The 12,626-nt window shown below is 38.5% G+C and overlaps 1 protein-coding gene across 1 annotated transcript; it reads left to right on the top strand.

Moving 5' to 3' along the window:
• The first annotated feature begins 10,046 nt into the window (after positions 1-10,046).
• LOC127216136 (ferritin heavy chain) lies at positions 10,047-10,745 on the top strand. Its single transcript, XM_051176681.1, has one exon. The coding sequence runs from the start codon at positions 10,061-10,063 to the stop codon at positions 10,607-10,609; it is 549 nt and encodes a 182-aa protein (XP_051032638.1). The 5' UTR covers positions 10,047-10,060; the 3' UTR covers positions 10,610-10,745.
• The last annotated feature ends 1,881 nt before the right edge of the window (positions 10,746-12,626 follow it).

Below are 12,626 nucleotides of genomic sequence, written 5' to 3'. Positions count from 1 at the left end.
CACCCATTTGTTTGGTACATGGTGTTAATTATTGTCTAGAAAAAATCCCTCACCATTATATCCACTCATGGCCATTTTGCGTGGTTTGATCCTCTAATAACATGGTAACTAGTCTCACAGGAGTGGCATCCCAGCAGAATTTTCTTGGACACTCCATTGGCTTAGAAATCAATGGTGGGCAAAATACACACCAAAGACAGAAAGGAGTGGGATGTTTAAACATGGAGTACAAGTCTGGGTGTGGTGCCACATGCCTATAATTTCAGTACCCAAAAGACTGAGGCAGGATAATCATGAGTTTGAGAACAGCATAGGCTATAGAGTGAGTTGTAGTATACCATGGAATACAAGGGGACACTATGTTTTGTAAAGAATAACAACAAAAACAGAACAAGAAAAAAGGGGAGGGGAGGAAAAAATAAAATAAGGAAAGGAGAAATTGCTGGGCCATATTTGGAAAGTGGTTACCACATACTGTTGATTAGTATTAACTCTACCTCTAAAATCCACGAAAGACTGAAGATTATGGATTATGGGTTTCTTTTTTATTTTTATTTCTTTTTAAATACAGGGTTTCTTTCTTGGTTTCTCTATGTAACAACCCTAGCTGTCCTTGAAATAGCTATGTAGACTAGTAAGCCTCGAACTCAAATTCAAACTCGAACTCACAGAGATCCACCGGCATCTGCTTCCTGAGTGCTGGCATTAAAAGTGTACCACCACCGCCCAGCGAAGATTATGTTTTAATCCTATGTTTAACACAAATCCTCAAACATGGTACTTCAATGCTTAGTACTTGCTCACTAATTTATTAATCTAATTAAACCAGACTGTTATCTGTTTGTTTTTTAACAGAAGAAAAGACATTTATTTTGGCACCCAGTTCTAATTCAAGCTGGTTTAATTCTGAGGTGACATGATGAGATGCATCTCTGTGAGGTGTGTGTGTGTTTCTCTGCTCTCTCTCTCTCTCTCTCTCTCTGTCTCTCTCTGTGTGTGGGGGGGGGTGTCTGGTGTGTCTGATGTGTGTGGTATGTATCTTGAGCAAATACTCCAGGGTAATCTATCTGGTTAGGTTCTATGGAGTTGAACAAAGTAAACTTGCTCTCTAGAAGCTGATGAGCCAAAAACAGCACAGTGCTGGAGGGGCACAACAGATAATGAGATGATGAATGCTTTAAGGTAATTACAGACAGAACATCAATGGGCAGACCGTAATTGACTGTCATGTTAATTGTGAGGGCACTGATACCATAGATTTTTCAGAGAAGGCTGTGTTCACTTCACATAGAAAGGTTTTAGATAGAAAATGAGGTTGGGTTTGAGCCTGACTAGCAAACTGAGATGGGCTCTAAGTTGAGAAAAAAAATGTAATAAGAATGGAATTTCAGAGGCAATTATGTAGATACTGTATCACGAAAACTGTATTATTTCACATGCTTATACATACACAAAACTCTTATATGTATAGGTCATAGAGTCAATGAAAAACTCTGAGCAAAATATGAGTTCTAGGATATATATGAGAAACCAGTGACAGTTGCCTTCTGTAGTTCCACATCTCTTTTTTAATTTGGTTTAGGCTGAAACATAAGACTTCTGGTCCATGATGATGAAGATTACATGACATTTCTTATGCTTCCTATTTCCTATTTTTGTGTTGTTGCAAGTGATAAATTCTGAGATGGTAGAACTGGAGGATGTAATTTAGCCTGCATATATAAGTTGATCATTGGTAGAGAGACATAAAAGAATTGGCTGCTTCTGACTGCTTATGATCAAGAAGTAAATATTTTCTATAGTGTCACCTAGCCATAGCCTGATTGTTATACCCAGTGTTTTATGAAGGGATAGGATGTCATATAATATGATTTACTCATGCTATGATCTATTTTTTAAAAAGGATTTTATATATTTATTATTTTTTCTTATTTTACAAATCAATCACAGTTCCCTCTTCCTCCCTCCCTCCCATGCCCCCCAACTCCCTCCCACCCCACCCCACCCCCACTCCACAGGGAGGGTGAGGCCTTCCAGGAGGGATCATTAAAAATCTGTCAAGTCATTTAGTGTAGGGTCCAGGCCCTCCTTCCTGCCTCTAGGCTAAGGGAGTATCCCTCCATGGAAAAAGTGCTTCCAAATTCCTTTTGTGCACCAGGGATACATTCTGGTTCCGCTGTCAGAGGTCCCTTTGACTGCCCAGTCCTTCTAACTGAGACCCATGTTCAGGGGGTCTGAGTTGGTCCAATGCTGGTTTCCCAGCTATCAGTCTGGGGGTTCATTAGCTCCCCCTAGTTCAGGTCAACTGTCTCTGTGAGTTTTTGTAGCCTGGTCTTGCCCCCATTTTCTTATCACTCAACCCTCTCTGCAACTGATTTTAAAGAAAACTAAAATAGATTTTTGCTATCTGCAGTTGAGCACTATACTTTGCTTCCTACAAGTAAATTCTTAAGCCAATGACATGTAATTAGGCAGCATCCATAATCCATTATGTGCATTAGTTGGGCTTACACATTGCTAAACATTGCTGTGTAAAATATGCTGCAAAAGCTATAACCATGGGCAACAGAAGGCAGATAGAGAAGGACAAAGGGTTATTTGAAATAAATAGTTTTCAAAATTTAAGTCAATATTGTCTCCAACCAGACACTTTACCATGGTTACTAACAAGTACAAAATGGCTATCTTCTTCTGCAATCCTTATTCTAACAGGTCAAGTAATTAAATGAAATGTAATCAAATGAAATGTAACTCAAGGAAAGAAGGGAGCCAGAGGCCAAAGAAATACAAAAGACAGAAAATAGACTTAAATTTCAAGTGATAGTTCCACCTATATCAGTTTTTTTTCCAGAGACTCTCTTAGACACTCTATTTTTCTGTCAGTTCCATTATTCTCTGGCCTGAAGGAATTTTCAGTTACACACTGGTTCTTGGGTTGCCATGAATTTCTTAGGCTATGTTATTATACTTGAACCAAAAACTGTACAACAAATATTTATTAAATTTCTATGTCCTAACCCTGAAGATTCTGCCCCAACTATGCTGATTTATTCTTAATCTGAGCTTATCAAACCACAAATTCTTAATTTAAATATCACATAAATGGCCCTGCTAGAATCTTTGCTTCCCCTCTGAAACCTCATGATCCAGGCTTCCGTTACCTACATTGCTCTCAGCATTATCATTTGTCGTAGTTTGGGCTACTATTGCTATTAGGAAACAACATCACGCAAAAGCAAGTTGGAGAGACAAGGGTTTTTCTGGCTTATACATCCTGTTCATCACTGAAGGAAGCAAAGACAGGAACTCAAACATGGCAGGAGCTGATGCAGAGGCCAGGAAGGCATGCTGCTTACTGGCTTGTTCCTCATGGTTTGTCCAGCCTGCTTTCCTATGGAACCCAGGACTAGCATCCCAGACATGACCACGCCCACAATGGGCAATGCCATCATGCAGGGATAACTAATTGAGGAAATGCTCTATTGGGTTGCCTATAATTCAATCTTATGAAGGCGTTTTCTTAATTGAGGTTGCCTCCTCTCAAATGATTTTAGCTTGTGTCAAGTTGACATAAAACTATCCAGCACATACTTTTAGCTCCCACAACAGCTTGCCAATGTTTTGAACACTCAACCACTTTTCTAGTCCAAAGTTCCAAATTCTTTCCAAAAATATATAGTTAGGTCTGTCACAGCAATTCCCCATGACCTGGTACCAACTTACATCTTAATTGTAATTCCTATTGCTTTGAGAAAACCCCGTGACCAAAAGTAACTTGAAAAGGAAAGGGTTTATTTCTGCTTACAGTTCCATGCCACAGTCTACAACTGAGGGAAGTTAGAGCAGCAACTCAAATAGGACAGGAACCTGGAAGCAGAAACTGATGAAGAGACCATGGAGGAACAGTGCTTAATAATTTGATCCTCATGGCTTGCTCAGCCTGCTTTCTTACAGAACCCAGATCCACCACCCCAGGGATATCACCAACCACAGTGAACTGGACTCTCCTGAGTCAATCATAAATCAAGTAAGTACAAGACAGACTGATCTTATGGGAACATTTTCTCAATTTATGTTCTCTCTTTCAAATGACTCTAGCTTATGTCAAATTGATAAAAAAACTAGCCAGCACATTCTACAAATTGTGCCCCAAGAATGGCCCTACTTCATTCAAAAAGCAAAGCATTTAAAAGGAAAATAGTGGTGCCTCTTAATTATGTGCAATGATTAAAAGGAACTGAGAGAATTAATACCCAGGTTTATTCTGATCCTGCTCTCTCATCTTGTGCCAAGGCCTCCCACTGGCTGGCCCTACAAAGCTAGAGCACACAAAGCTAATGGATAAAATTGAAACAGGTCAGCTATCCTCTCTTAGGCCACTCAGTAAGATGAAAGACAGAGGTGGTCCTATAGACTCAGAGGGAGAAGAGCCAGCACACTGAATGAGGCTGAAAGTTTGTAACCTTACAGAGAATGTATATTTAAATGGATGAACAAATACCAAACATATATAACCCATAGATACCATGGGAATATTTTAAGTTCAGTGGCCATTCTTTTTTCTAAGATAGTGATATTCACAATGTCAGAACAGTGGGAATTGAAAGGTATATATTTTTCTATTTCAGAATATAATGGAGTCAGTGTCAAATATGTCCTATTAATGTCCATCCAAGCAGTAGCTGCTATGAAACTCATCTATGGCTTCTGTGTTTCAAACCTGTATTAGCACACATCTACAAATATAGAGCTTCCTTACATCTCTTAAACAGCTGGAAACAACATTCTCTAGAATCCAGTCCTGAATACTAGTATATTTTCAGTAAACACAGAGTTCAGCTCTCCTTCTAGAGGTATGATGCAAGCAATGTATAAGTACTGGTGCAGGAATCATTCATACTAGCTCCAAAATCTCAAATGCCCAACTCCTTCCTCCAAAGATGAATTTCAACTAGATCATGAATCACAGCCTTTCTGGTTCTTATGTGAATTTGTCACCTTTCCCCATTTCAAATCTCCAATGATCTCCTTTCTGTGTCAAGAAAGTCTCACCTCTCCTTTGGTTCTCAGCTGGGTCAGGTCACCCCTAATCCCATGCCATCTCCAGTGTGTACCAGATTCCTTTATACAGTGACTACAGCATTCTGCCTTTGAGTTATCTGTTCATGCCCTGCTCTCTAATCAATTACTTCTTCTGATAGTTTTTACTGCCTTCTTGCATTTCCAACTTACCCCTGCCTCCTTTTCTTCAAACATGCTATAAATCTACACTTTACACCACCTTGATTTCTATGTCGTTAGGTCTCAAATAGTTTTCTGGAATCATATTTCTGATGAGTACCCTACAAAAGTGTTTAGTTTATTATGTAAACTTTTGTGTGTTCTATGGATACTATTGAAATAGTATGAGGATTGGGAGTGCTAAAATATAACCAAAGGATGGGAATTAAAAATCATGACTCTTAAATATAAAATATGTACATAAAAAGATCAAGTAATGTGGAAACTTGTATGATATTACAAATGAGATCTAGCTGTACTGGTACATGCCTGTAATCCCAGGTATTGAAGGGGGCTGCAGTAAGAGTTTCACAAAGTCAGGGACAGTTTTCACAATGCAATGAGTGACTGCCAAATAACATCAATATTGTTATAAAAGTTGTTCAAAAGAGAACTAAAAAAGTTTGTGTATAGGCAATAAGTAATGTTGAAATGAATGTTCAAATAGAATAGTTGCAAAATGATTAAAGAATTAATTGCATTTCATCAAATCATTTGAATTTCTCTGAACAACATTCATTTGCATTATTATTAATTTATTTTTTCAATTACAGTTAAAAAAAAAAAAAACCTCAAAGTCAATGAGAAGTAGAGATACTCAGAAACTTATTCTAAAAAGGACATATACAGTAAGCAGGTTTTAGTTAATTTTTAAATCTCTCACCAAGATAAGATAAAAGGTATCTTATCCCATTGGGAACTGCTATCCTATTATAATTAGCACAAGTTCTCTCTGGGAGTGTGGGATAGGCATATCTGCTTATGATGACTAATACATATGTTTCTTTGTCTCCGAACCTTGATAAGGATGGCTGCCTCCTTCCCTTTAGAGAGTTGCTACTCAGAAGTCTGTTATTACTTGTGAAACTGCTTAGATAATTGGCCCCTGACTAAAAATTAAACAAGTATAAAGAATCCAGGACCCAAGTTAATTAAAAGATATCTACATTTATGCATCAAAATGTTAATATAATGATATCACTATAATCACAAATTATTTTTATTTATTTATTTTATATAACCAAGTCCATTTAACTGAAAACAAGCATTTATAGACAATATTTGGGAATTTGGGCATCATTCTTTCCAAACTACTTCCTGCTGGTAAGGGGCTCTGTCATGGGGGATTCTAAGAAGATGCAGAAATCCTGGCTGTAGTCTGCAAGGGTGCTTTGTCCAGCTGTTTTGAATGTACTCTGTTTCAGGTGGTCTGGCTTGATCAAACCACATTAGTCTGGAAGGAATCCACATCTTTTCATTTTCTGTGGAAACAAAAATAGAAATCCTTTTCCCCAGTAACTTGTCCTTGAACTTAAATTTTGGAGTCAAAGCATTTTTTATTTAATTTACTATTTTTACATGTCCATCCCAGTTCCCTCTCCCTCCCTTCTTCCCTCCCTCCTTCCCTCTCTCCTTCCCTCCCTCCCTCCCTTTTACCCTCTCTGCCCTCTCACATGCACCCTAGCCACCCTCCCCTTCCATCCCCCCACCCCAATTCCATATGTAGGGGAATGCCATCCAGTTGGTGTCATGTAATTCTGATAGGTCATGATAATCGCAAATTATTATCTACAGCAAAACCTTGGCTGCTTCTTCTAAAGAAGTTGAAATTACCCTAAAAGTCACAAGAAAATTAAACAGACTAAGGAATACTAAAACATACAAATAATTGGAAGATTCACAACTTTCATATTTTTAATGTGCTATAAAGCTATAGTGAACAAAACAGTGGTCTAGTGTTTAGACATACATTTAAGCATAGGATCAGAGATAGAATTGAGAATCCAGAAATATGGTTGATTGATCCCTCCTCGGGAGTGTACCAAGATCACCCAGAAGAGAAAGGACAGCCTATCCAACAAGTGGTGCTATCAACCACTAATTATTCACATGTTAAAAATAGAACTGGGGGCTGTAGAGATGACCCAATAATTCAGGGCATATATATTGCTCTTGACAAAAGTTTGGTTCCCAGCACTGATATCCAGTGACTCAGAACTTCCTGTAATTCTAGCTCCAGACCTAATGCCCTGATCTGGTCTCTTTGGGCATGTGTCTCACAAACACACATGAATAAAAACAAATGTGTCTTTCTATGAAAGAATGAAACTGCTCCTTAATTTATACAATAGGTAAAAAAAAATTAATGTAAATTTGATACTTAGTATTACTTAAGTAATAAATCTTCATATTTCTGGGTTAGGCAATGGTGTCTTAGGACACTAAAGGCACAAATGATGAAAGAAAAAAATGACAGATTATACATTAAAATTAAGAAATTTTATATTTCAAATGACCACTCAGAAAGTGAAAATAATAATTCACTGAATGGGAGAAAATATTTGTAAATCATATGGCTGAATATCCATAAATTATACAAAACACTTAGAACCCAACAAAAAGGGCAACTCGTGCTTTAAAATAGGTAAAGGATTTAAATGAATATTTCCCCAAAGAAGATTTGTAAATATCTAACAAGGATATGAAGAGATATTGAACATCATTAGTTACTGGGGAAATGCAAACTGAAACCCCCACTAAGAAATTATTTTCCCTCATAGATGTGACCATAGGTTTTAAAGGCTAATAACAGTGTTGGACTCCTCACATTGCTTCTGGGCATGGAACATGATGCAATCGCTTTGGAAATTAATCTAGAAATCTCTCAAAGTCTGAAAGATAGGTAATCTATGATCTAATTAGTCCACCCCTATATGTATCACCAAGAGAATTAGAAATGCACATCTTTTACAGAACTTGTACATAAATGTTCATAACAGCATTAGTCATAACAGTCAGAAAATGAAAACAACCCAAATTTCTATTAACATAAAAATATTGATTAAAATGCAGTACAGCCTTACAACAGAACATTATTCAGCAATGAAAAGGAATAGAGGTTAAAGTCAAATGAAAGAATATGTACACAAAAGCTACATATAGTATGATTCTATTTTTTAAAAATAGCCACAATACACACATCTATAGAAACACAAAAGATTAGTGATTGCAGGCCAGAGGAGCAGACAAAATGGGCAGTGCTAATTTTGTACTGATAAAATATTCCATTAATGACTGCCATTCTGATTGGAGTAAAATGGAATCTCAAGATAACAAATAAACATGGCAAGAATATTGCCAAAGGGAATGTAAACTTGTCCAGCCACTTGAAAAGCCACAAAACTTTAAAAAAATCTATATGACCTAGTTATACTGTTTTTGGATATTTAACCAAAGGACTCTAAATCACCACATCATGTCAATACTTGCATTTCAATGTTTATAGTGGCAGAATTCACAATAGCCAAGTTAGGGAACCATTTTAGGTGTTCAGTAATGAAGGAATGGATAAAAAATGTGCTTTATGTACATAATAGAATTTTTCAGACTTAAAGTTTAATTATTGTTTTTAGGAAAGTAGGTACAACTGAGGATAGCCATTAAGTGAATTATGACAGTCTCAGGAAAACAAACTTTTTAATTTTGCTAGATTTTATATATAGACACAAGAAAGTGGAATGGAAGCTGTCTAGTACAGGGGAAGAAACAATTAAATAATTAAATTTATTAAATAAAATATACAGTTTACAAATTTTAGTTTGATGATAATTATACAAGGAATGTAGCAGCTCAGGATGGTTTCGAAATAAATTTATCATGCTTCAGCCTCTCAAATGCTGGGATTATACGCATGCAACACAATGCTGGACTCTAGAACATTTTGTTTTTCCTGTTGTTAAACTTGCTTTTTTTCATAATTATTTTTAATTTTTTAAAGTATGTATATGTGTGTGGGGTGGGGTGGGGGTTCTTTGCTCAAGAAAGCAGTGGGCTTCAGTGGATACAAGAGTCAAATGCCTCTAGAATTAGAGTTACAGATGGTTGTGAGCTGCCTAACTTAAGTGCTTGGAGCCAAACTTAGATCCTCTACAAGAGAAGTATATGTTCTTAATAATTGAGCCATCTCTTTAACACATGAATTTTATTTATTTATTACTGTTTTATATTTTTATTTTATTTTATTATTGTATGTATGTGTATGTTGGCTGGGGCATGCCACTACACAGGTAAGTGAGGTCACAGGACAAATTAAGAGAATCATTTTGCTCTTTCTACCACAAGTTTTAAGGCTCAAACTCCATGCTCCAATTTGTTCAGAAATACCTGGTGTGTCATCATTGGTGATGATACACAGTCACTTGCTCTTAACCTCTCCCTAAGAAAGATCATTAGTATAGACATTGATGTCACTAGCCTAGGTGACTAACCCTTTTTTTTTCTCTGCCCCAGACTAAATCTTTAAGATAAGAGATAATGGTATCACACGTGAAAACAACTACTTTAATGAAACAGTCACTACTAGGTGATATTCAAATAATTTCCTTCCTTAAAGTTAACTATTCACACAATCTATAAAAGAATTTGGCTGTTTATTCGCAAATTTTAAAGATATTATATCCTTTGGACGATGCCTTCCGGGTTGCTATGGAACACAGCATTGGTGCACTGTTTCTTGACCTTTGACCTGGTTCAACAGCCAGAGGCACAAACCGCCATTGCTGTTTCCATTGCTGTCTTCCGGTACTTGTTTGGGCGGTTGCGGCTTCAGGCGCTGCCTCAGAGTCTGACTGGACAGAGACAGGAGCTGTTACTATCTGGTTCCTCAGCTCCTCCTCCCTCTCTAAAAGTGACTGTGAGGGCTCCAGCAGCCACTTTCGCCAGCTCCACAGCTCGCTAACAGGTGCTGCCTTCTAGCTCGTGCTTGAGTCCTGTTGCCGCCATGGACGCCTCTGGTTCACAGATGCCGCAGAGTTACCTGAACGAGTGCTTCGCAGCCATCAACTCTCAGATCCAGCTGCAGCTGTATGCCACTTACATCTACCTCTCCATGGCCTACTTCTGCAATCAAGACGAAGTGGCCCTGGGGTTCTTCGCGCTCTTCTTCCTCCGTCAGTCACAGAAGTGGATGGAACGTATTGAGGTACTCTTCCTCCTGCTGACCGAGCGCCGTGGCTCCCTTACCCTTGGGAGAATCGCTGACCAAGACCGCCACGAGTGGATGGATGGCCTCATGGCGATGGAATGTGCTTTTCACCTGGAGAAGACGCTCAACCAGAGCCTTCTGCAGCTGTACCAGCTGGCTAGCAACCAAGGTGATACCCACCTGTGCAACCTCCTGAAGCGCCATTTTCTCCAACAGCAGGTCGAAGTTCTCAAGGAGATGGGTGGCTACTTGACCAACCTGCGCCAGATGGGGGCTCCGGAAAATCGCCTGGCTGAGTATCTCTTTGACAAACTCACCCTGGCAGAGAGCACTAAGGAGAACTGAACTGGGACTGCCCCTGCTATGGTGGGGGGATCTCGCTCAGATCATCAGGCAAGGTGCTCACGTGGAAACTTCCAGAAGTTTCCCTAATGTTTCTATTTGGCTTTGTTTCCAATAAATTTGTTTCTCAGCAGAATAATAGTTTCCTGTTGATTCATATGTATAAAGCTCTAACCTTTAAAGAATGAAGAAAACTTCCCTTGCAGGTTTAAAATGAGTATCCAGGTATCTCTTCATACACCCAAGCCAGATTTCCTTGCAGCTAAGAGCTCAAGGAGGTGGAAGGTAAGGAATATTCAAAAGCCCTGGGGAAAGACTAAATTAGTTTTCTCTATAAATGTATGAGCTTAGGGGATGCGAGAAGTGAGATGTGGGGGAAGTGGAGAGATTGGCACATAGCCCTAGTGTCTAAGCATGGCAAACATGAAAACATATGGTAAAAGTGAAAACTTGGAGTGACGTATCAGATATCCTGCATAACAGATATTTACATTATGATTTATAGCAGTAGCAGAATTATACTTATAAAGTAGTAATGAAAATAATTTTATGGTTAGGGTCACCACAACATGAGAGACTGTATTAAAGTATTGCAGCATTAGGAAGGTTAAGAACAACTGGATTATAATAAAGTCAACTTTGTCTAAAACCTAATAACTTATTTAATATTAACTTAACATTAAAATATTCGCATTTGCTGATTCCAGGTAAGACAGTGAGAGCACCTGAAAGACAGCAGAACACTTGCGACATGCTTACACTGGGAAACAATGATAATAGATAAGGAAAACCAGAAGGACTTCTTTTAGCCCAGAGGTTAACAAACTGAAATAACAGTGAAACTTTGCAGGTCTAAGATTTTTCATTTATATTATTATTGCCTTTGGAAATAGGAAGGTTTACAGGGAGGCTACAAGGGAAGTTACAGAATTGGTATGGGAACATTAATTCTGATCCAGTGTGGCCTTTTCTTGTTATACTGTATCAATGAGCTAAAAAGGAATGTGTGAGTAGACTGGGAATTCAGCCAGATAACCAGCCCCAGAATGGAGGGAAATTCCCCCAACTGGTAAAGACAGCCCTGAGCAATGTAGCCTTTCCCTTAATTACAGGTGTGCCTTCCAGCCTAGGGTATGGATGAGTTCTAAATGTCAGCCAAAATCTTCATATAATGGAAGCCTTCAGAATTAGGAAAAGACTGTGAAGTGCCACCCAGGAAGGTAGTCCAGTTCTCTGTTCAGGCTTCTCCCCACCCGCCAATGTGCTAGTCCCCTGGGAAGATCAGAGGGCTGGAAATCCCCAGAATGAACTATTATCCAGATTTCTTCACTGGGAATGGCTTCTCCTTAGGCATAGTAAATAAGGGGTGGCTACTAATACATATTTGCTTTTCCTGTAATTCCAGCTTATTTCAAAGCCTAGGGAGAGAAGCTTGCATGCTTGCTGGACACAGTGCCCTGGAATTTGTGTACTAAATCATCTTTTGTGGTAATCTATTTACTGGGATCTGTAGCTAACCTCAAACTTGCTCTGTCTTGGCAGACAGACCTCTTTCGTTGTCCCATCTATAACTTTCTTGTGATTGACTTTCCAGGAAAAGGCATTAAGACCTATATATAGCTTTTGATTTTACCTAGCAAAGTGGTATTTCCTCATATACAGAACTCATAGGAAAAGTGATTAGATGCCAGTAACCATTACAAACCACTGTCAGTCAAGTGACATTTTGCAGATTTTCTTTAAAAAAGAAATCTCCGACAGGGAAATCTTGGCACAGCAGCAACTCAATTGTTTCTTTTTTTAAAGTTCATACATTGTTCATTTTTAGTTTTATGTGTATGTGAGAGAGAGAAGGGAGTCAGTAGCTGAGAGGTACATCCTGATCCATAGGCAGAGAGGGAGAGAGAGAGAGAGAGAGAGAGAGAGAGAGAGAGAGAGAGAGAGAGAGAGAGAGAGAGAGAGAGAGCATGGGTGTTCACAAAAGCCCCAAAACAGCATCAGCCCCTCAGAAGCTGGAGTA

The sequence above is a fragment of the Phodopus roborovskii genome, unplaced genomic scaffold, assembly GCF_943737965.1.
Source record: "Phodopus roborovskii unplaced genomic scaffold, PHOROB, whole genome shotgun sequence".
Taxonomy (NCBI): Eukaryota; Metazoa; Chordata; class Mammalia; order Rodentia; family Cricetidae; genus Phodopus; species Phodopus roborovskii.
The sequence above is the reverse complement of the archived record's forward strand: the minus strand, read 5'-3'. Positions and strand labels throughout refer to the sequence as shown.

Coding starts and splice junctions, on each gene's coding strand:
- LOC127216136 (XM_051176681.1), top strand. CDS start 10,061: ATGGACGCCTCTGGTTCACAGATGCCGCAGAGTTACCTGAACGAGTGC.